The 25,607-nt window shown below is 38.7% G+C and overlaps 2 protein-coding genes across 5 annotated transcripts in view; both read right to left on the bottom strand.

Annotated features, from left to right (window-relative positions):
- nahoda overlaps window positions 1-23,435 on the bottom strand; it is a 30,701-nt gene extending 7,266 nt beyond the window's left edge. For 3 of the 4 annotated variants that reach the window (XM_064695768.1, XM_064695769.1, XM_064695771.1), the window contains exons 1-2: window positions 22,749-23,434; window positions 9,462-9,938 (exon numbers count right to left, since the gene is read on the bottom strand). In XM_064695768.1, coding sequence (XP_064551838.1) covers window positions 9,462-9,648 — 187 coding nt within the window. In that variant the 5' untranslated portion in view covers window positions 9,649-9,938; window positions 22,749-23,434. Of the gene's footprint in view, window positions 1-9,461; window positions 9,939-22,748 lie in introns of all 4 variants that reach the window. The other variant, XM_064695772.1, reaches the window with a different exon arrangement.
- An 852-nt stretch (window positions 23,436-24,287) lies between these two features.
- LOC135437727 (serine protease snake) lies at window positions 24,288-25,547 on the bottom strand. Its single transcript, XM_064695781.1, has 2 exons — window positions 25,295-25,547; window positions 24,288-25,228 (listed from the first exon to the last, which is right to left on the bottom strand). Exons 1-2 carry the CDS (start codon window positions 25,545-25,547, stop codon window positions 24,405-24,407), a joined length of 1,077 nt encoding a protein of 358 aa, XP_064551851.1. The 3' UTR covers window positions 24,288-24,404.
- Window positions 25,548-25,607: the final 60 nt, after the last annotated feature.

Genomic DNA, 25,607 nt, shown 5'->3' with positions numbered 1-25,607 from the left:
GCAGAAATAATTTATATAATCGGCATTCAGTAAAATTAGCTTGTTTTCTCCATAAGCCCATTTACATACTTTGGCCAATTCTAAGAATTCTATACAATTCGCATAGGCCAAGTATCAATAGCTAATGGCAGCCCATTGAAATGTGGTTGTTAACCAGTGAGTGGAAGAAATGGAGCAACGTCAATCCGAATGCGAATGCGAATGCGAATGATGATCATCAAGTTGATGAGGATGCTGTTTATCAGGCCGTGCAGTTGGGCTGATCAGGCTTTGCAGTTGCAGAGCGAACTAGCTGGCAATTGGCCTAACTGAAATATGTAACGCATAATTAAATGTTTTGCCAGCACTCGAGCTGAACTGGTTTTGTGGTTCTGCATTGCGTAGCAGCCAAGTGGGGCTCCGAGTGGGGCTCCAAGTGGGCCTCCAGGTGGAAGTGATCCGTAGCTGCGCACCTGCGCACTAAATTCCAACAATTGCATAGGCGAGTGGGCCCAGACTTGGGACAATCGGAGGCAGGTCCGCAAAGAGAGACACAGCACAGGAAGCCCAGCATATCACACACACACACCTGCGCACACACACACAGACACACCTGCACACTGGCCACACCAAGTGCCGCCACACACATCTTCGCATTACAAGTTTTTCTGGCTGCCGACAAATTTCATATGCTCACAACTATTGCATAAGTGCAATGCGGTAACCTCGGCCAGCTGTGAAAAATTGCATCCCACCTAGGGAAGTAGGGAGTTTTGGGAGGGAAGGGGGGTGGGGAGAGGGGGGCTGCTGCTCCTAAAAGTGGCCAATCAATGCCCAAGCGCAGATCGCACATCGTTGTCAGCCAATACAGGCAAGTCGGAGTCGCTAATTGAAGCCATTTAATGGCCATAACGATACCTGAAAGCGAAAGCAGCCAGCCAAAGGGGAGGGGGTAGATTGCTAGGCCAGAGGGGGGGGGGGCGTGCGGCTCACTTTCCAGTTAGCATTACGACAAGACAAATAAGGAAGCTGGAAAATTATGATTACTGCTGCTGCCGGCACGAGATTGTTGGTCATCTGCCCGATAGCTGGCTTAAAGACCTGGCCAAATATTGAGCATCGCACTCATCGGGTACTCGGTGCTGACCACTTGAATGCATTCAATTGCCACACTCTTTCCACCAGCTGCCCAATATGGTCAGACAACAACAACAACAACGGCGGCGACTAGACACAGTCGTGGCATAGAAATGAACTCCTCGTCTGCCCGTTCCCCCCGTCTGCAGCTGCAAGTCGTTAGCTTTTTGTCGCTGATTATGAGCAGCAGTAAAAAATCAAGTTAAAATTAAATGCGTGACTTAAACATATCCTATAAAAAGTTCCAGAGTATTCTAAAAGCACAACGTATATGTGAGAGAAAACTTGCACTAAGATTAAGTTTAGATTAACTTGAAGTAAGTTTGAACAATTCTAGAAAACATAAATTCAATTTACACAGAAAAAAGTCCTAGTTTAACAGAAAGAATATTAAAATAAGTAAGTTACTCGAACAAATCGAATATGAACTCAGGTTCGAGTCTTTGTTGTGAGAATATGAGTTCAACTACTCAGGTTCGAGTCTTTGCTATCAGCTTTGCATATGCGATTCCCTTTTAAAGATAACCTAGTTATCTTTATGAGACATAAAAGCATCTAAATACCAAATTTGACGGCTCCAGCAGAAATAGTTCCTGAGCTCTATTCAACTTGATTGTCAACAAAGAATACTTGTGTAAAGATTCTATGGAGCCTAAACAGACAAAGTCTTCTGTTCTGCAATACCCCTTTCGAGTCCATTGCATATTTACAGGGTATCGGAAAAAAAATGCCGCTGCGTGTCTATGGACATTACAGCGACTTTTGTAGGTCAACAATTGAATGCGACTTTTGATTTCAATGGCGTAATTTTTCTAGACTTCGATGGTTCTTAACTGAATTTGCAAATGGCGATTTCCGCACCTGCAACCAAGTGGACCACACATTTTCACATGGCCAGACAAAGTGGTTTTGACAACCACAAATAAAAAAGAAAAAAAAATTTAAAAATTAAAAATACACCAAAAAAACTCAAGTTGAAAAACGTTGAAGCAGCTCGGCGAAAATGGGTTAAGTTGAGGCAGACAAAAAAAAATAATACGAAGAGGCTGATAGCTCGAGCGATAAATCAATTGTGCCCATTAATAAATCGAGGCAACAACAACAAGAGCAGGGAATATATATGTATGTATTTACAAGGTGTATATGTATATATAGCTTTTTCGGGCGTAACCAGTTGCCCAAAAGCTGGAAGCTGGCAACTGGACACCCAAAATATTGGCAGGTGCTTGAGCTTGTGTTTTTTCTCATGTAGCCGCCACTGTAACTCGCACTCTCTCCCCCTCTCCCTCTCCCCCTCTCTCTGTCTCTCTGTCTCTGCTGGTCATTTTCATATTTTGCTTCGGTTTTCGGTCTGTCATATTTCTCACGAGCGCGAAAGTTGTTCACCTTTGGTTTTTGGAGGCTGCGTTGCATGAATATCGAATGTTGCGCTTGAACTCGCCTTCTCGCCGTCTCGCAACTCGCGACAGTCTCATTTCGAAAGTCGTAGCCAAAAAAATTGATAATGATTATGATTCTCAGCAGTTCAATATCAAGTGTATTGCTTGGCATTCACAGCAATATTTTTATAATATAAAAAATATCATAAAAAGAGCGTCTTGTTTATGTTAAACAAAATGCATTTAATTGAGCAAAAGTTTTCAGCTCTTGATTGTTTTCAACTTAAATTCCCTAATGATGATGATGAGCCACCAAAAAACGCAGCGAATTGAAGATTTTCTAACAGTTTTCTGAAGGCTCTTTGGCTTGGCATGAAAATTGTGGCTTAAACATTGTTAATAAGCTATTATTAATTTGTTTTCATTAAATACAATTATTAGATTGCTTGTCTAAAGTGAAATGATTCAAAATGCTTGCATTCCACTGGCCAACATTCCAGTCATTCTTGCCTAAGGCAGTTTACTAGCCATATTGGCCATATTAAAATCAAAGCAATATAATTTTTCACTGTTTAACATTCTAGTCATTCATTTAACTAATGAATTAATCTGCACACATTTAATTTAATTTATGTGTAGCTAATATATTTAAAGCTAACCTATTTAAATAGCCGCATTCCACTGGCCAACATATCTATCATTCACATTATTCATTCAAATTTTAATTTAAATCTTAACCCAGTTTTACTCGGTTATATACTAAAATCAAAAGTCGAACCAAAGTAAATGTCTTTCATTCATTTAAAATGACACATTCGCGATTTTATTCAAAATAAAATAAATTTTTGTTTTTATCAATAATATGAATGAGACTGTCAGACGCATAAGAAATGTTATTAGCATAGACCTCTGGAATGTTATTCTTTCGTACACATACAGTAAACTCCAGCTAACGGCTCCACTTAATGTGCTTATCAATTATGTAATTCTAATAATACCCATTAAGATAATTACAGCTATTTACAAAGTTCTTTGACTGTGTTTTTGAAGTATCTGAATTGAAAAACTTAAGAGATAATTTGAAAAGTGTTCGCAGTCAACTTTCGCAGTGGCAGAGTCCAAGCCCAAATGGCCAAACACTTATATAAGAATTGTCTTGGCTTTTGCATCATTTTCTTAATGGTATGCTTAGGCCAGCCAAGCGAACCTTCAGGCCAATTTGCCTGTTGTTATTACGTAGTGGAAAAAGAATGTGTGCTTGCATGCATTCTAATTGCAGTGCCGCTTGCATGCACCATGCGCCAACTGGGCGGAAAGACAGTCCCAGTGGGTGTTGGAGGCGGGGAAGGGGACGGGGACGGGGTATTGGCAACATGGCTGCCAAATATGGCGTGTCGTTGCAAAGGCAAAGACTTCCGCAAACACACACACACACGCAGACACACGCAGACACATGCAGGCACACACTTGCAACTGTGCAACGTGAAAAGGTTGACAAATAAACTTGACTAACGAAGCCCCGCGCAGTGCCATAAATTTTATGGCAGTGACTGACCGGGAGAGTGTAACATGCCATAAAATTAATTTTGGCTTTGGCAACCCTAAAACAACATAATGTTGCCGCCGTTTCATTTGCCGCAAATTACGTGGCAACCTGTGGCAAGCGTTGATTGGTTGTGCTTGCATTTGCATTTCGGTCTGCCTGCAACTGCAACTGCAACTGGTAGCTGGTAGCTGGGTATCTATCTATCTGGGTGCCTGGTAGCTTATGGCCTGCTTGTGGTCAAGGAGTTTTCGCTTTAGTTAATTGCTCGTGACGTTGTCTTAGCCAGTTGCATAGTCGTCGGCGTCGTCTCTGCGGTTGGTATTTATGGCATGCCACTCGATATCTATCGCATATGTGGCATATGCACTGAGAAAAATTACCCGCTTGTGTCTCTGCAAATTAACTGTCAGCTCAATGACAAACATAATAAGTAAGAGGCTCTAGTCGGGAGTTTCCGACTAGGATATACCCTGAACCCTCTTCTAGCAACATCTTCAGATGAATTTTGACCAAAAATAATGTTGCCAGATTTAGATGCCAGATTGATCTAGAGACCAAACCAAGAACAAAGAGAAAACCCTTATGAAAATTGGTTGATGAGGTTCATTCAAAGCTTTAAGTTCAACAAGTTGTACCTTAAAAGCTTCAAGTTCATGAAGTTGACTGAGTTGCAGGCCCACAAAAGCTTTAAGTGTAATCCATTATATTAAGTGCTGATAATAAATCTCACTTAAAGCGCAAAGTCTAGGAATTTCAAAATATTGATTCCACTGCATTCCACTCGCTGCAACCTTTGTCCTTCAAGAATTCATCATTTTGAATGAGTGCCATAAATTTCGCTCAGTGTAGCCTGCTAGTACACATGCTCGTCACACATTTGCCATTTGAAATGGCATTTGTAGTGCGCGCTCTCATTGATATTCTGTGGCATTATTTTTTTATGGGTCTAGTGCAAGTGAATGCTGTTCAGATTTGTATGGTAATTTCAATGCGACATTTCAGTTAACAAATGAATGGCCATTGGAAATTGAAATATGAGCGCCGCTAGAAAATAAAATAAATAAAACCGAAACGAAAACAATTCAAGTCGCAGCAGATGCTGATAAATGGCTCTTGAGAAATATTTAAAAAAAAAAGAGTGAAGTAAATGAGATGATAAAGTTGGAGTCGCATGACGAAAGCGGAATTTCGTTAATAATTTATATTTTATGCACTATCGTAGGCTGCTAAATTTTAGCTAATTATGGAGCGTAATTACTGGCGGATCTGTAAGCAGATATAACAGCTTGAACCGCATTATAAAGTGTGACACAAGCGGCAGACCGCAGCTTGACCTCCATTCAAGCGGGCTACATAAAAAACGAAACAGACAATTACAAATTGGAGTGGAAGAAGAAGACAAGAAAAAAGTAAAATAGGCAAATCAAAACAAAACATTTGGCCCTTGACAAGCGCAGCGAGTGTTAACAAATTGAGATGCAGCAAATGCAAACAAGCGACAAGAGGTCAACGAGTCAGTTCAATGAGGCTGCCCCGGACAGAGTCTGCCTGCGGTTGCACTTGCAACAGCCGCTTAGAAAGCAAGCAGCAAGCTCTTCTTCTTCTTCTTCTTCGACGACGACAAATGCGGTCACTGCGAGAAGCGCACTTTGTTTTGATACAGTTGTTAACTTGCATCATCTGGCAGCAGCTCTCAGCCCGCCTGCTCAGGTGTGTGTGTGTGTGTCTGTGTGTGGCGCAATGGCCATATATAAAAGCATAAGTGAAAGTTTTTCACTTGCATTCAGCGGGTTGTTGTTGCTGTTGTTGTTATTGGCAGCATATATCATCATCATCAGCAGCAGCAGCAAGGTAGCAAGTCAGGCAGTCAGTCAGCCGCGGCTGCAGCTAGCTGGCCAATACGCCGATTCGCCAATTGGCCAGCCAAGCGGCGCCTTGCGCAAAAAACAAACCGTTAAAGAAAAGCAAAAAGCCGCAAACGAAGGCAAAAGTTGTCATGGCCCGAAATGGGTTAAACGTGCAACCGGTAGAGGCAGACAACCAGACAACCAGACAGACAGACAACCGGACAGACAGACAGACGGCAGGTCGCACATGCAGCGCACAGTTTGCCACAAGCGGCGCACGTTGCGTATACGCAATGCGCACTCGTATATAATTAACAAAAAAAAATAAAAAAGTCAAGCGAACAAAATTACAAATATATACAAAAATGTCGTTGAACGAGTGTGCAATGCGCAGCGTTTAATATGCGCGTTATAAGCATTATAATACATATAAATATATCTATATATATGCATATACACTTATATATGTATATATGTTTATATAGTATACGATGCGCACTTATAAGCAGCTATTAAAATTGATTTGGCATTTTGATGCGACACACGTGTCTTTGGTCTCTGCCCAAGGCAAACGAAAAATTTAACTGTTGGTAGTTTAATTAAAATATTTATATATGTATGCTGCCAAAAACACATGTTTATGTATTTTTATATGCATTCAGATATATATATATATATCAGCTGAAGCCACATCAAATGTCAAAACATTTTTTTTTTTTTTTGAAAGTATTTGAGGCGCAGAGATATGCGGGCAATAAAACAAACAAACAAGAATGCTTTGAGCTGAAACAGAGTTGGACTAGCAGATACCCTGTAGCAAGCTTTAATAATTAAAATTAAAATTGAAACAAATTAGCTAAAGTAAAGTCTGAGTAGACTTCATTTAAATGGTTAAGATATCTGTATTATAATATATATATATAACATATAAAACGTACACAAAGAATATATACATATATATATTATACAAATTAATAATTATGTATATATATGGCTTTCAAATAAATATGTATATATTATAATTAATCATTATATTATTTCAGAGAATTATTTGGATCTGTTTTAATTGTATGATATTTCAGAGAATCTGCACACCAAACTTTCTCTTAAAAGACAGACAAAGATATTAATTATGACTTGACCATCAATATAGACTGAAAAAATACGAAAAATCTAAACGCCCTACAGTATTTGGCCATGTCTTTAATCCTCTTCAATGTAAATAGCCCTCCATTGTAAATACCCCTCAATGTAATACTATATCACTGTACTATACCATATTTATATCACAGTCTTTCGTATGGTAGAGATCAGAAGATACTGATCGATTCCGGCGCTCAATAAAACAAATTGAATTCTTCAAAAATGTTGAGGTATTTTAAAATTTAATATTCATATGCGTGAGAGTTGCGTGTGGGCTATTTAAAGAGCCATGTTTACAGGGTATATTTAATATATCTAAATAAACGAATGATGACCCAATTTTTAATAAGCGCCGAGAGTGAATGGCGTCTGCTGCTGCTGCTGCTGCCTCTCCAACATATGCAAATTAATTGGTAACACTTTGCGGCTGCAACTGCAACAACAACAACAACAACAACTAACAACAACAATAATCATAGTTAAGTAAGACGCAACAATACAAAACTTCAAAACTGAACTGAAACTGAAAATCGTTATGCAAGCGCGAATGCACATAGAAATATGATTGTGTGTGTGTGTGTGTGTGTGTGTGAATCATAAAATGCATGAATGCCACTCATGAATATGCTCGCTGTGAATCTGTGAATCTGTGAATTGAACGTGCATGGCCAATTTAAATGCGACTAAAATACCTGGCCAAACAAATGCGCCCCACTCCAATGATCAATGGGGTCTACGCGATCTCAGCAGAAAAAAAAAAACATAAAAAAACAAAAACAGAAGCGTGCCCCGAAACGTAAACAACTCCAACTTAAATAACTTGAATGACTAAGTGAACTGAATAATGCGATTATAATGCACACTACGTGCCTCAAAGGCTAAATTGTTTTTAGCTGACTTCGTTTAGAATTCTGCCGGCTGTAGCCCTGACAATGGACAGCCAAAAACTGCTTGCAAAGAAATGACAAAGAAAAATTACTTAAAGCCAAAAAAATAAACATTATGAAAAAACAAATGATTGAATGTGCTGAAAAAAAGCGAGTTATTGACAGTTCTACTTCTGCTTCTTGGGTGTTAAAGATTTCAGCTGCTTAAGTTGAAGTTGTATTATTTGTAAGCAGAAATTAATTAGGTAACTAAAGATAGTTTAGTCAAAATATGTGAGAATAGTGAAGCTCGTAAAAGCTGAGTTTGATGAAAATATCTTGGAAAACAGAATATTACCGATCGTTTCTATGGCAGCTATGTGATATAGTAGTCCGATGTTGATAAGATTTTGCATATATATGAGAAGCAAAATGAAACTTAAAAATGCCGAGTTCGATCAAGATATCTTGATAAGCAAAAAAGTTTTTCATACAGGAACCTTCTTTTCGACCGAACTTTTCTTTATGTATGATATAGTAGACGGACATCTGGAATATATATACTTTGTGAGATCGTAGAAGAAGAAATCCTTCTGCCCGTTACACATTTTATGACAAAATTATAATACTCCCTGCAAGGGTATAAAAATAATTTATGACTGCAAGGAAATACTTTTGCAAGAGAATCAATCACCAGATGTTGGGAAAAACTTATGTGAATTACGCTGAATATGTGACAGTTGCGAAAAAGTTTTAATATCTCAAGAAAATGTATAAAAAACTCCTAAAAAATGTCCAAGGTGTCTTAGGTAGGAATCTTTTGATAAAGTCCAAGCTTTAGTTAGAGTAAAAACTATCTGCTCAGTTGGGCCAAATAGAGTACAGCGCGAAAAACATATAATAGAAATTGAATACTGGCCAATTAAAGTTAAGAAGTGCTTTCTACAAAGATTATGAATAAAAAATAGTCTGATAAAAAAAATATATATAAGAAAATTAAATATATATCTTACTGCGGATTAAGAACAGCTTTAAAATTAGTTAGGAATAGTAAAGAAAAGTATCTAAGGATGATCGAAAGATTTACTCGTGGATTAAGGCTAAATAAGAGGCTTAAGACTCTTATGAGAGTCCAGCCTAAAACTGTTGGCCACATTCGGTTGGCCAAGCTGGCAAAGTGGCACAAAAAAAGGCGCCAGCCAGCTGCAAGTGTTGGCCACAGAAAACCCATAGAAAAAACCGGCCATAATTCCCACGAGCTGCTAACCAAAGTATTTCGCTAGCCAAAAAACGCAAAAATAAATAAAAAAGGCAGTCAAATATTATTTATATGGCAAAAAAAAAAAGAAATAAACCAAGCAAAAACAATTTGTAGGCAAATGCAGAGGCTGAAGGCTAAACATATATAAACACAAACAAAAAAAAAAAAGCCTAACTGGAAGCTGGCACAGAAACAGCTGCCCGTGGGCATTGCAATGCGGGTCAGATTGGCAGGAGTTTTCTCAGACCCACTTTTACCCTAACCAATGCCTCTGCCTTTGCCTTTCTCAAGCCGGAGACTTACCTTTGGGCATGCCGCAAGGGGCCTTTGTGCGCGAGTTGTCCAAGAAGTCCAGATCCAAGCCGCGCGCAGGTGGATACGTGAGGGCCACGTGTGCCTCGGCGCCGAGTTCCAGCCAGACCAAAGCCAGCACAGTCGCGGCAAATAGGCGGGCGGCGGCCACGCCCTCAAGTCTTTTATTAATAGACATTTTTTGATGCTGTCTGTCTGTTGTTATTGTTGTAATTTATTAGCAAATGTTGCGTATTATTGTGTCGGGTCTCTTTGTTGCATTAGCTTTACGAATCGTGTTGTTAATAAAGAAAATCACAAATGATATAACCACAAAGAGCGCACCTTTAGTCACACGTGTGCCTCGGAACAGCTGGCCAATGGCAAATTACACGTTATTTTGCGCACATTTTCAAATTGAACTTTTCAAACATAAATTATTGACACATTTTGGTATTTGTATTTTATGTTTTTACAATTTTTGTGGTACTGCAAAGAGAAGAAAGAAATTATAATTACAAAAAATTATCTATTAGTTATGCGTTTGTGTAAATGAGCTATTTTTACGACATGCCAAAAGCCAAGAAATTACATCATTAGCTGAGCTCGAAAAAAATTACTTATTGCCTTAACGCTAAGTACTCAAAGTACGCGTATGTATTGCACCGCAAGTACTCAAAGTACTCTTATGCAAAAACAAGAGGAAAAACCGAAAAAAATGAAAAACAGGCAACCAAAAAAAAAAAAAAAAAACAATGCCAGGAAATTTTCTCAGCCCACAAAAGCCATTAAAATAGATTTTCATAACAGAGGGGGGGACAAAGAAAACAAAAAAAGCGAGGAGAAATATATGTTGAAAGATATTTTTCGGCGCCCGGTGACAGACTTTTACATGGCGTGTAATGAAGCCATAAACCCAACTCCAGCATCGGTTGCAACTCGAAAACCGTCAACAGATTTGGTTATTGGACACACAGCTCAGCTGGCCGGCAAAGCTGCGTGTGAAACGCAGGTTCAATGTACAGTGTACACTGTACGCCTTCAATCGGGTTGGGAAGTGAAATCGAAGGTTTTTATTTATTTTTTTTTTATTTTCAACGTTCAACAAACTAATCAAAGCCAATGACAGCTGCCAAAGCAAATGACGTGCTTAACACGGGCCAGAAATCAGCGTGAGTTACCACAGTCAAGAATTATGCAGCGCGTGACTGTTGCACCATGAGAATACCCTGGAAAATAGTTAAGGGGCTTGTAATGGAAGTATACTAAGTTCTCTTAACTGCAGATATTTGTCTCAGCTTTGAGCTTTAAGTCAGTTTGATTGTATGCAAACAATATAATATACTTGGAAGAGCTTTTAAAGCTCCTTTCGTACATGCATAAGAAACTTTACAATCAGTTAGTCAGCAAATTGAAGTCAATTGAGCTTTAAGTTAAGGCTACACGTTATTGCATAAATTGGAAATAATTTTCCAGCTGCAAGCTTTTAAAGAGCTTTAATACATAATTTAAATGAAAAGGTGAGCACTTTGACGAGAAAGTGGGAGGGTATTGCTTTAACTAGATGAGCTTTGAGCTTTAAGTGTACACATTTAAAAAGGCTTTAATCTTCTGTTTTTAAAGTAAAGACAGAAAGCAGAAAAATTGATTTAAAGCTTTTTTTCCATGTAATGATTTATATTTATATAATATTCGCAACAATTAAACAATTCAGTACATGATAAAAATCACATAGATATCTCTGAGGACTCTTAAAGCATCTTTTCATGTTTTGAAAATTTCTCAATTTAAGACATGCTTAAAAATATAAATATATCTGAGTACTTTAAGGACTCTTAAGCTTCTTTTTATTTATTTATTTAAGACATACAAAAGCACATATTATAACACATAATAGATCACATAAACGAGATTTATCTCAAGATTTAAGTAACTTTTAAAGCCTCTATTTATTTATTTCAAATTTATTAATCTGAAGATTTTAGGAACTTTTAAAGCTTCTATATGTATATTGAAACCTTATTAATTTTAGACATACTTTAAATATAAATTACTCTGAGGATTTAAGTAACTTTCTCAGTAACTGTATTAATTCAAGACATGTAAGACAGAGTCAAAGCGTTCCAGTATATATGAGAAGCATCAGTTCCATCTATCTAACAGCATATATACAGGGTACAAATACTTGTGGGCTTCGTTTCTTTATAAATAATATCCATAAATAAGCCGAACCTAAACTGTGGCAGCTACCTGCAAAACATAGCTGAAAGCTGTCTGGTGGGCGTGGAAAATCTCAACAAATCTCTACAAATCTGGGCAACAAATGGTGTCTTAAATGGGCGTCTCAAATGTGTGGCACAAGCGTTTGTGTTATTGCCGTTATTGTTGTTGTTTTTTGTCGTGCCTCGAATTGTTTTGATATGGAAAATTGTGGCTTAGTTTTTGACGGGCAAATTGCATGTGGCAAGATAAATGAACGCCAATTGGTGTTAGTTGGTCGTGGCAACAAAACCAAACAAATGATTGGCAAAAATGACTACAATTTAAAACAGAATTGGAACGACGCGCAGAAGAAGCAGCACAAGCTGGAGCTTAAGATGAAGATGTGGACGCACAGCTAGATGCTTGACCATTTGCACGTTCCACTTCTGCGGTGTTTTTTTCCACATTTTTTTGGCCAGTTGCCGACAACTGGCTTGTAATTAAAGTTTATGCCTGGACACCCAAAGCAATAATCTAACCAGTCATTGTACAATGCCAAGCCAAAAGCAACAGCAACTAATCAGATAAATATATATATAAGCTACAATCTTTTATAAGCCGTAACGGTAGCTCAACTTCCGAACAGCTGTTGTTAGCTGTTTTTTACTTTTCGGATCTGTCTGGGTTGTTCATCATGTTTTTTCCCTCTTTTTTTTTTTTTTTGTCGAGGCCTGCCTCGTTTGGCTACTCTAGAAATTGGCTGGCATTGAGAGCAGCGACTGCGACGGCTACGGCGACAACTGTGACTGACGACTGACCACAAAATGCTTGACATTGAACTACATACATATCAAGCTGGTTAAAACGGCGACAGCAACTACAAATAAATAGCTAAGTGCACATGTAAGCAAGTTAGAGTGCAATTGCCAACATAGAGATACCCTGTACACACCAAATAAACTAGACTGGAACCTAATTCAGTCTGAGAGACTAATAGAGAGATAGAGAGAGAGTAAGTCAGAGAGGAAGAGGAAAATATAGAAATAGGCAAAGGAGAGAGATAGCGAGAGAAGGAAGAGGTTGATAGAGAGAGAGAGAAAGAGAGTAGAAAGGGATATCGACACAGAAAGGGAGTCGTATGAGAGAAATCTGGTAGGCATAAACGGAGAAGGAACAGAACAAATATGAATGACATTAAGAGAAAGAGAACGAAATAAGGAAATAAGAGAGGAGATTTAGAGACAGATAGAGAGACAGTTAAAGAGAGAGAGAGGCGGAGTAAAAGAGTGGCAGAGAGAAAGAGTAAGAGATAGAGAAAGCGAGAGAGAGAGAGAGGAAGTTTACAATATTACGAACGATACACACACACACTTGTAAAACAGATTATTAAATTCAAAGTCTGCATACTTGAACTTATGAGAATCGCACAGAAGGGCAAACAGCAGATTGGAATGGCAGCAAACTAAATATATATTTCTAACAATTATAAGTCTCTATCTCTTAGTTCTCCGAGGTCGACACGTGTTAACAGACAAAGGGACGATGAGACAGCCACACACTTAGATATATCGACTCAGATTTTCAGTCTGATAAAAAATATCTTATTTTGTCCGAAATTTATTCTCTTACAGATCCTCACAACTTAAATGTACCATAGTTATCCATTTTAAATGAGTACGGGATACAGAAAGCTGATAGGAAAATAGCCTAATACAGATGTCCACAAATTTATTATACCCTTTTACCTATGTAAAATGAGTACAGGGTATGGAAAGCTAATAAAAATAAGCTAATTAAGATAATGTAAACACAAAATAAGAAACTGCTGTCGCAGCATTGAAAAAACTTTAATTGAAAAAATATTTAGAGCATAGATCTAAGTGGATCCGCAAGTGGGTTAGAACAAATTGCCAATACAGGCGGGGCAGAGGAGTGTACGGGAGGAGGGGGGAGGTGGGGGCTATGAAATTGTAGCTGACCCGCATCGAATTTGTGCGCGCGTTTGTACAGCCGTTTTTGCGTTTTAGCCATTTCTTGGCTATTTTATTTAAGCTGTAACGCAATATGCCCACATTTTTTATATTTTCACATTTTCACGTGTTTTTTTTACCAAGAGCTTGAGCAATTTGGCGCACAGCTGGAAACTTAAACAGCTAAAGATACAAATGCAAAGATACAGAGACAGCAACAGCTTCAGCTACAAGATACTTTTCCCTGTTGTTTCGTGTGAAGGCACGCAATGAGTTGAGCAAATTTCTTTCATTACATAACGTTATGGTTAAACTTACACTGCATGCTGTAATTATTTAACGCTTTTAATTAATTAGAATCTAGGCTTAATTAACATAATTGTTGCAGCTGCTGCGGCAATTCACATGCAATTAAGCCAACAATTCAGCTTGGCAGATGAAAAGCGCGTTTTCGTAGTTCTTTCAATGCCTGCCAGCAAAACACACACTTGACTTTGTTGTGATCGTGCTCGTTGTTGTTGCTCTGGCTATCGATTAAAGCCAAGACATAAACATTTTGGCCACGCTGCTCGCTGCTCGACACCAACAACAACAACAGCGAGCCAGAAAAAAATGCAGTCCAACTGGTTACGAAATATTCGAAAAGCTCATTCATGTTCAGCTTGAGATACAATTTTCAAAATACAACAGCTAAATAAAACGTATACAAATTTGTACCGCCAACGACTGTATGTGTGTGCGTGTGTTTGTGTGTGTGTGTGTGTGTGTGTGTGTGCCCAGTAACCGGTTGCTGGGCCATAACAAAATAGTCAACTATTAATGGTTTTACGATAGATACTCACACCATGCGCTCCCAGACGGCAACAAGTGCGGCCAAGTGGGCAAGTATCTGAGTATCTGTATCTGTATCTGTATCTGTATCTGTATCTCTATCTGTATCTGTATCTGTATCTGTATCTGTATCTTTAGCTGTAGCTGTAACTGTATCGAATGGGGCAGCTTCCAAAGGAAACATCGCACAAAATAACAACAAGAGCGCGCAATTTGTGAGCGCGCTCCAATTTTTAACTAGAAATTACCAAAATAGTTTGGCCAAAACAACAAAACAAAAAAAAGCAAAACGAAAATTAAGTAAAAGAGTTGAAATTGATTTTAAATTGCGCTTTAAAAATTGTGTAATAATTGCTGGGAGTGTACAAGTTAACGTATCTGCAAAAACAGTTAACTTAAATAGTTATTGTTAATGGCGAAAACTGGGAGAAAAGTTTTTAGTACACATTTTTAAATTAGTTGGCAGAGTTAATAGATTCTTATAGCCCAAAAAGTGCATGATATATATAAGAGGATTGTGAGGAAACTGTAAGAATTTAACTATATGGATTACACTGGGCAAAAGATTAACTTGGACAGCACACTTATCTAGGCTTATCTAATCAAGGCTAAGCAAAGCTTGAATGGCTCATTAGAGTTTCTTCGATTGTATTGCAATAATATTCAAGCTTTTAGTGGCGCATATATGGAACTATGGCATTCAACTCTGGGGCACTGCTTCAGATACAAAATTGACCAAAATCAGGAAGATTTCGTCGAAGGCGAGAAGGCCTCCCAAATTATCTTAAGCAATCCCATCTAAGACTCGGCATTATCTTTCACATTATCTTAGACAATAGCATATAAGACTCGGCGAAAATAAGTAAGATATATTATATAAGATCTCAATACGCTAAGCAAAATAATAAAATCAAAATATTATCGAAAAATTATTTGCATATATATAATCCATAAAGTTAAATTCTTAGAGTTTCCATACCATTTATCATTAACTTGTTTGGCGTAGATTGGATTTACATTTACTGCTACTTAAAGCCACAAAAAACTTCTATTAAGCTCCCCTTTTTCTATCTTGGGAAAATATTTTATTTAATTTCCAAAAAGCATTTTATTCGTTTTTAATGTTAATAGAATGCGCTAAACACATTTCTTCTTATGTAAATTTAAATTTCTTTTTAATGAATGGAAAACTTTATGAAAATGTTCCCAAAAAGCAACATGTCGCTTTGTGTGGTTTATAATTTGTTATTTAATGCTGGTTATGGAGAACTTTCCATATTTGAAATATTTATTTAGCTGGCTCGATGTTTGTTTTATTATATTATTCAAACATTTTGTAACATGAGTAATTCCTTAAGAATCTTTTAAGAAGCATGCAACAAACATTTTGTTATTTTTCTAGTTTTAAAAAACTAAGCTCAGTCAACTCTATAAAAAGTTTATCTGTGGGCGAATTGCATAAAATACAAAAAAATATGCATTTTAAAATTCTTTATTGGTGAACATAAACTTTGGCCATTTGACAAAGCATGACCCCTATATTCACCCTGTCTACCATATTATAGTCAAAATTGCTCGCTAATTCTTGGCAAAACTAATTAAAAATATATAACAAATTTTTGAACCATTTTTAAGCTATTGCAATTGAATACTTTCTATAAATATATTCGTATACTTTTGTGGATGTTTGTTTAATTTGTAGAATAGAGGTTGGGCCTACCCACATAACATATAACAAAAACATTTTCTTTAGAAAGTTGACAAAATTCTTCAATCTGATTACTTTACGATTCGATAGCTAAATTGTATGGCTTAAAGCTTAATTATTTATTTATTATAACTGCAAAGATACACAAACAGATGTTTGGAATATCTCAAGTATTTATGTCAACTTTGAGGTACTTTATCAGTCTCTATAATAATAATATTAATAACTATTTGAGCCGATAAAGAATTTGTTTACCGTCAGAGTTCTTTGTATAATATATAATTGCCGTACGCTGTTGCAATATAAATTGTCAGATTCAACTGATTTTATTAGATTTTGAATGTGCTTTGTAGTCAGCTGAGAGTCGAAGCCATGAGAGAGTCAAACTTATTGTTATTATTAGCTAATAAAAAATTGAACAGAAAATTATATTCATAGCGCACACACAAACTTTCTAATCGCAATTTATTGATGAACTGCACGTTGAAGTTTTGATAAGTTCGACTGAAAGAGGCAACAAAAATACAAACATACACACAGACAGATAGACACACATGGCGTATGCGTTAGGTGCGTGTGTTTTGGCCAGCGGCTATTAGCGGTTGGCTGCTACTTGAATTTTTTTTCTTTAATTTCAATTTTGACGTCGAGCTGCTGACGAGCTGCGAAAGTCGGCGTCATTATGTCGATGCTCATTATGATGCGTATGATTATTGTGAGAGAGCGCGATTTGATTTCTATTCGCTGCGAGCTCGCCAAAATTTGAAGCCGCAATTGAACGAAAATGTGATTGACAAACACTCGATGCCAATTTGGCCCACAATAGTTGCTATCAGGCTATTTGCCATAGCCAGCTGCGCGCCTTTCCGTCTGCCTGCCCGTCCGCTTGTCTTTTGGCTTAGTTTTTTTTTTCGTGACATAAATAGCGCCACTTGGCCAACAACTCGTGTCGTGCCGTGTCGCGGCTGCGGATCTGTCGGTATTTGCCCCGTTGATTAACAACTTGGCCAACGCTGCGTCCTCGAGTGACTTTGATGCGAGTGCCCATGTGCAACATTTGGCATCTGGGCCGCCGCGTTTTGGCCAACTGCTAAGCCTTGCTGCTTGTTAATCAATTTAGTTAATAAAATAAACACATCACAAATAAAAACTACAAAAAAACACCAAACACACGGGCCACAGTGAAAGTTGCGTTTGTTTGCGGCCCGTTCGATCGATTTTCATTAATCAGTTTTCTATTTCACTTGGCGCTTTTTTTGTGCCTTGGAATGCGGCGTTAAAAAAAAAATTAATTATCGCAAAAGTAATTTTGTTTGGCTTGGAACTGCAAAGTGTCAACTGCTTAGCTATAAATAATGATGCATATTTATGGATCAAATTAACATAAATTAGCTGTGCGATATGTAATCTAGTCGAACTGGTGCAGCCAGTTCGTGTCTTAAGTCTTTCGTTTTATGCCTAGCATACAACAAAATCAAGCACGTTTTGGGCGCTATTTCTTACACTTGCATCAGCTATTTACATTATGTTACCCAATATTTAACACTATGAAGGTGAATTTGTTTGACGTTCAATTCTGAGGCACGCACAAATTATTTGTTTAAATATATAATAGGCTGCGGGTCTTAAGATCTTAAGATTTTGACAAACATTAAGTCGATATCGCACTGGAAAAATGAATGAACCACGAAAAGAGAATTGTACTTAAATCATTTGGTTTTGATAATTAAGATATGTTAACCAAAGTTGGTCATAATAATCATTTATTGTGCTTTTATTTTTGGATAATATGATAAGAAGCCTCTTATTTTATTTTACAAAACTTTGATATGAATATTTTTGTTAAATAATTGTAACAATCTATTGTTTTTTATAGCCTCAACCTATTGAAAATGGGTACAATTTTTGATGCAACTGTTTGTAACAGGCAGAAGGAAGCATCTTTGACACCATAATGTATATATATTCTTGATCAGCATCAAAAGCCGAGTCTATCTAGCCTTGTCCGTCTGTCTGACCGTTGATCTCAGTACATATAAGAGCTAGAGATTACACATATTGAACGTAGCTTCTTCTAGTGTCCACGTTTTTTCCCGATAGTCGATAACTTGTCCCGTTTTACAAACAATCGATAATAATCGATAAAGAAATTATGTTATTTGACCAAACCTCCTAGGTCTTAAGGGTTAAAGTCACGCAACTAGACATGTAGCTTCTAGAATAGTATATATATATATCAAGTATCTTTCATTTTGTATCTACCGCCACCCCCCGCTAACCGCTTGTGTGAACAGCATTAGGTGTTGGTAAAAGAAGGTTCAGGGTATTCCCTGGTCGGGCACTCCCAACTAGATCACTCTCACTTCTTTTTGTTATTGATGTGCCTGCTAGAGTATTTCATAGTCGGCAGCCCAAACTTAACTGTTTATTCTGGCTATCTTTAAATTAAAATGTTGGTGTTTATTTTTGTTGGTTTCTAAAACGCATTTATGGAAAGTCACAGATACGCACACACACACACACGCACACACACACAAGCACGCATACATGCTTAGATAGATCAGCAATCAACTTTCACAAGAATCAAGCCTAACAAGCTACACAAGTTTTATTTAGCTTTATTAGCCGAAAAAAAAAAATAGTATAAAAATTATAGTCAAAGTCGAGGTCAGGGTTCAGGCAGCAGCGTTAAGCGCTTATTTGTTAGACGCTTGTCGTGTTTATTGTCTATTAAACTTGATACCAAAAACTGCAAAGACATTCGAGCTACACACACACACACACAGAGGGAGAGACACACGCACACAGCCGTGTTTATAGACAAACATTGCCTATCAGATCATATTTCATCTCAAGATGGCAAACAATTGTAAACTGATGGCCGTTTTGCCTGAGCGGTTTGTTGGTATTAGAAGGCAGTCGAGACGACAACGATTGGGCCCGCACTTGAGACTCGACTCGACTCGACTCATCAGCTTGTTGTTGTTGCTGTTTATTTGGGTTGTTGTTGTGTATCTTGTTTAGAGTAGCTTCATTTGAACTGAAGTTCAGTTTGTTGTGGGCACAGTCCGCGCACAAATTGCGAACTGATGTGTGCACACGTCAATTATATTTATAAACATTAAATCACAATTAGACACATGCCCGATAGCTGCTCACCTGTTGCCAAGCAGCTCTTGCGAAATCCTTCTCTCTTTTTTTTTTTTGTAATTTACAAATGACTTTTGTTTATTTTTTCCATTTAGCTCTTCGTTTTTACACTTTACACACTTGATTTAAATAAAAAAACAAAAATAATTAACGGCAAAATCGGGCGGCTTTTGTTTGGCGCTGCCAAATGATTTGCATTTGCGACTTTCGCTGTAAACAATTTTCGGTGTCATTTTCAGCGAAATTTTGCGTGACTTTTAAAAGTTTATTGAAAACTTGTGAAGCCCTCATAAATGCTGCCGTGCATTGATTTATAATTTGGCTTAGATCTCGTTGGCTATGCTAAAGGTCGCTTCGCCTGGCGCAGCTGCTGCTGCTGCTGAACACGCGCCCAACTTATTGATTGTTGGCCAATTGCGTCATTTTTTGATGAGCGATTACGATTATGGCAATTTACACGAGACGCTTACAAATTGTGTGCAGCTGCTGCTTCGATGGCATTGAAAACAATTGTTAATTCGAGCCAAAAACTAAATGCCAAAAACCAATAAGTGTGTGCCAATCAAGCGCTGTGCGGCTATTAAATACCCTGCATTCCACTTAATGGGCAACATGTTTGAAAATAACTTGGCGTATGATTTCAAGGCTGCAGCCAAATAATTAGGCGCTTCAAATGAGCGAGGGAGGGAGGAGGAGGAGGGGGGGGGGGTAGGGTAAATCAATGTGAGCCTACGTGTCGAATTCGCTTAGATCGCAGCGCTTGCGGCAGACAGTCGATTGCAGCAAAAATTTGACACCAACTCGTTAAATATGTGTTATTCGAGAGGCCAAATACAAAAATTTGTTAGGCTCAGTTTGCGCAGCGTGCAAAGAGGGAGAGCAACAGGCAAAGAGGCTTATTGGTTTACAAAAGGGTTGAGGGGGGTTTGAGGTACATTATAAATTGACAGCAAGCTGTTAAACGCACAGATATCAGAATCTACATAGCTAATTTGCCAACTCAATTTTATATACAGAGTAAGATTTAGGTTCAGTTTACGCAGCATATAAACAGGCAGACCAACGGGCAAAGAGACTTATTGACTTACAGAAGGGTTGAGGGGGCGTTAGCTGGGTTTGAGGTACATTATAAATTGACAGCTAGTTGTTAAGCGCACAATATTAAATCTACATAGCTAATTTGACAGCTCTAAGGGAGCAAGTTACAAGCATTTTAAAACTTTAAGAAAACTCCAATTTGAATATAGAGCGGAAATGAATATGCTTTATAGGGTCGTCTGTGTCCGCTGCCGCGTATTACACACATGTGCAGCGCTTCAATTTAACCTTTCAACACATGTGTGCATGCTCTGTAGTGCATGACCTCGAGGCATAACGAAAGACTTAGGCAACGAACTTTTAAATGCAAACAAAAACGCAAAGAAGGATACACTAAGACAACAATTGGCATGTGATGTGCTAATTGAAATTTCATTTATTAACAACTATTATTTTTAGACGTGCTGCGCACTTCGCTGTGATTGAAGATAAAGCAACAACTGCATAAATATGCGAATTAATTATTCAGCTGTCAAATATGCTCAGTTAGTTAAATGGAATGTTACAGCTGGCAGCTGTTGTTGTTGTAGATTTTATATAAAAAATACAGCTAAAAGAGTCAAGATGCGCATCAAGGTTTTTTCGTCAGCAAACGAATCTCCAATTGAGCAGCGCCTGCTCTCTTACTCGACTCTATCTCCCTCTCTCTCTCCCTGTCTCTGCCTCTCTCTGTGTGTATTTCTAACCAGTTTGCTTAACCGAAACGTATTCGGCGCCCGCACATTAGACAAATCTGACGACTGGTTTCGCTCCTCGCATTCTCACTTTTTTTTTGTTGTTTCTTATTTATTCTGGGCTTAAAAAATTTTATTGGCATTTCGTTTATTGAAATTCTCTGTTCTAAGTATGTTCATAAAATTTAATATCCACAAGCTTCTATTCATAACTGCGTGGACAGCAGCGATTCACTGACGAATACTTCTAACGCTCACTGTGCTTATCTGTGTATAAGTGTTTGTGTGTGTGTGTGTGTGTGTGTTGTGTGTGGGTTCTGCTGTTCGGTTGTTAGATGCATGCAGATGCCATCCGGTTTGGTTAGCTCTGGCTGCTTTTTGCAGCTGGGGGCTAAGGCACTGGCGTACGGCCCGCCAATGCGGTCCGGCTGCATTCCAGGCATGACTAACAGACACCGAAGAGTTATTACCCTCAAGGTCATTTGTGTTTTGCTCTCAAGTGTTTGGCTATGACTTGCGCTTTATTTGATATCGGCGAATCGAAATTCGTTAGCTTATTTGTAAGTTGAGGTTCGACGTATTTCCAGAAACCGCTCAGACTCGGATTCGATTCTAAGAGCCTGTCAGAGCGTCAGATACATATCGAATGCTTTTGGCGGTTTTGCTAAGCGGCTCTTATCAAAGGCCATAAAAGTGCGGCTCGGGCCGGCAATGAATTTTCGGTTAACAAAACCCACAATTAATTACACGTAGATTCTGTTGGACAAGTCAAGACAGGCTAAACAACTCACAAAGCGGTCAAAAGAGACAATAACAAAAAAACAATCCGCATTTGTATTTAATGAAAGTATTTAAATATCGTCTCTGACTCAGTATACAAAACTTTGGAGCCGCGGACTCAGCGTTTCCTTTGTGATTAATGGACTTACAAGCCAAACACAAGAATTCAGTATTTTCTGCTGTTTTTGTTTTCTTATTTATTATTTTGGCCATTCTTTTGTCTTCTGTGTGTTCTCGTCGTCTTGCGGTTGATTTTTCACTTTGATTTTAGAAATGATCTCATCTGCGACAGCATCCACAGCCCACATTGGATGAGCATTCAATACGGCAATTGTGAAGGCAGAATAATTACTAAAAGCAGCTGTCAACCAATATGCAATAATCAAATCGTATGGCAAAAACATAATTGAAATATCGATGAGGTATGAAGAAAAGGTGTGTCATCATCATATTACAGAGATTGCTTGGAAATTTGAGCTTCTAGAGATTAGAATCCAAATGTTCCATGCACAAGAATGTAATTATACAAAAATTAATTTATCCCCAAGTTAAAATCAAGCCTGTAAATTAATCTTTCTAATAGTGAGGCAAACAGATGCAAATTTCAAAATTTCATAATAATGAAGCTAACAAACACAAATTCCATTTAAAATTCTCAAATGGTTTAAGCTAGCTTTGGCTAAAGGATGTTTTCTCTGTACAAGCGCTCGCCCAACAGGAAAACACCTGTCCGATCTATTTATAGTGCGCAACTTTCAGTACAAAATTCGTTGGGCATTTAATAAGAAAAAAAAGAATCGAAATATAAATAAATGTATGCCTGTGTTCCTGCCAACAATACAAAGAAGAACAATAACTGGCAAATGTGAATTCCTTTGATGCTCACCTTCGAAACGGCAACAGCTGCAAAAATTATGCGATGTAGGCGGCGATAAAATACGAAAAACAAAAACAACAAAAACGCCAAGCGCAATGTTCCAAAGGGTGAGCTGCAGCTCCTGCTACGTTGTCGGTGCGGGTGACGGTGCGGGCGACGGGGCACTGGCACTTGAAGACGAGTCTTGGAATCGCAGAAAAAAAGCTAATCAAAAGTTACGACACGCACGCGCTTGACAGCGGGGGCAGGTAGCCGAGCAACGAGGGGAGGGGTTAGCACACGATCAAAGTCAAAACAATGCAGTCGCGCGGCACTTTGAACGTAGAGTAGTATTACGATCTAAGGTACTGAAGCAACGGTAAGACGGTGTTGCACACTCCGCGCACCCCTAACACAACTATTGATGATCGAAGCACCCACACTCACACTCACACACACTCACGTTTGGCTTGTTTGTGTGCGATGTGTTAATCAATAAAAATCGAATGCGCATCGAATGTACATTTCGCTTTGCTGCATTTTTTGCTAATTAAATACTTTTCGCTTGATTTATTGCAACGGCGCGTTCTATACGGGCCCCACAGTAAACACACGATCAACTACAGTACGTGCCTTGCACAATTCGGCGGCAAACACTAACACAATCACAATAGCTCTGGCGCAGCACACGTCTGTTCCGTAGCACGTCGAAATACTAACTGGCATCGCCAGCTCAAGCCGGACTTGCAGGCATCTGAAAAGTTGTTGAGAGCGCGTGAGCAATAGAGCTGGCAAAGCTCTAATGTTGCCATACTGCAGCTGCTTGCTGTGCAACTGGCGATCTCTTTTTAACCAAGTGGCAATATTAAAAAGTGCTGTTTGAGTGGCAGCACTTAAATCTGCTCAAATTGGCGAACGTCGAAAAGCAAAGGGCACGCAGGCAGAGGGAGAGGGAGCATCTATGTATGAGAAGTACCGTTGAATTTCTTACTCTCAGTATTGTCTACGATATTCCAAAGCGGAACATAAGAATAGAATTCGGAGTCATAATGGAAAACAATGCCAATAAAGGCAGATAATTTTTACACGCAATGATTTCCAGAAGCAGCTATGCGGATCAGATGGAGCAAAGCATTCTGTAGACTTTGATTTCAACTCTATCGTATTCAAAGCTGCAGTAGAGCTAAAGAAATCAATATAAAAATATCTTAAAAGAAACCGACCTAACCTCACTTTTCACCCACAAATTTAGTAAACACCATTAAAATATATAAACTAATTGACAAAATTTTCTATATTTGGGAAACTTACAACATTCGCGTTACAGTAGATCCCCTCTAAGAAAACTCGAATAAGTATTACCATAAAAATTAAAACCAGTCCAGAGGGGAACTACAATTGCAATTAACTTGAAAGCTTTGCAAGTTGAACTGTAACTTTCTCATTGTTATTATATCATACATATGTATAGAATTTGCTTTGTGCACTTTGATGTAAAATAGGTAGAGGAAGTCGGATATAATATATGTTAAACACGTTTGATAAAAGTTTTTAAAGACAATTTATCAATTACTTTACATATTAAGTGACATTTTAATTAACATAATTTGTAGTAATTAATTTACACTGATAAAACGAGTACATAAAAACAAACACAATTTGCAGACTGAAGACAACATTTAATTACTACTCACCCCACACAATATTCTCAATCCAATCTGTGTAGAGGTGAACCTTAGTGTAGATACTGGGCAGACCTCTCGTGCCGCAGATGCGGCCAAAGGAGGTGATGCCAAGAAGCAGCTTCAGGCAATTGTAATGCGGATGCTGCACGAAAATGGGTCCACCCGAGTCGCCGTTGCAGGTGTCGCCGTTGCTGTTGACGGAGCCCGCACAGAACTGGGTGCGCCTTTCTATGACCAGCTCGAGCCGTTCTTCGCACAGATCATCGCCGAAACGCTCGAGGGTTACCTTAAGCAGATGCGAAGATTTCTTGCCCGCATCTTCGGTTAATCCCCAGCCGGCGGCCGTTAGCTGCAGATTCTCATTGCCGGTGCTGGGCGGCAGACAAGCGGGTGCCACATACTCGTTCAAAGTCGCATTCCCATCCAGCTCGATAACGGCAATGTCGTTGGTTAGGTTGCCTTCATCATCGTCACTGTAGAAGGGATGCACCACGTAGTTCACGACCTTAAAGTCCTGCGGCTGTGCATCATCTTCGGTGCTATTGTAATCCAATTCGCCCAGCCGCACCACATATTTGGGCGAATCGAAGTTGGGATCCAAACGCTGCTCCTTTGTTTCAATCGTCACCAGACAATGGGCAGCCGTAACAACGTATTTGGGATGTATTAATGTGCCGCCGCAGTCCCATTTAATGTTCTTTTCGCCCTTCTCGGTGGTGCCAATGAGCGCCATGAACGGAAATTCACGACCTTCTGCCTTGGTGCCGCCCACAATGAACGGCGAGTTATGGCAAGATGCTCTGATATCATTGAAGTGCTTGCATTCTGGAAAGGAGCGGAGTGGAGGATTAGTTGAATTTTTATATAATAACTACTGGTGCTGCTGCTTACCCTTCTCAAAGGGACGAGTAACATCCGCTGGCGCTTGATTTTGCCTATTTAGCGGCAATGGACAGCACACGATGTCCTCAAATTCGTTGCAATATTTGATCTCTTCTCCAATCAGGTGCTGATTATAGAATAAAACTGGACAGTCCGTGGCGGACAGCTCCTTGCACTCGCCAGTGCCTCGATCGCACAGCTCACTCCAAACGCTGCTCGAGCAGACGAGAAGCGTTAAAAGTAAACTACAAAAAGCGTTCATATCAGAAAAGATCGAGTGCACAACTGAACGGCACGAGGTGATCTGCTAGCGGACAAACCT

This window comes from Drosophila montana, unplaced genomic scaffold (assembly GCF_035044405.1).
Source record: "Drosophila montana isolate Dmon_TW-CO22-7 unplaced genomic scaffold, ASM3504440v1 contig_3833_1, whole genome shotgun sequence".
Classification (NCBI taxonomy): domain Eukaryota; kingdom Metazoa; phylum Arthropoda; class Insecta; order Diptera; family Drosophilidae; genus Drosophila; species Drosophila montana.
This window is presented reverse-complemented; position numbering and strand designations above follow the sequence as displayed.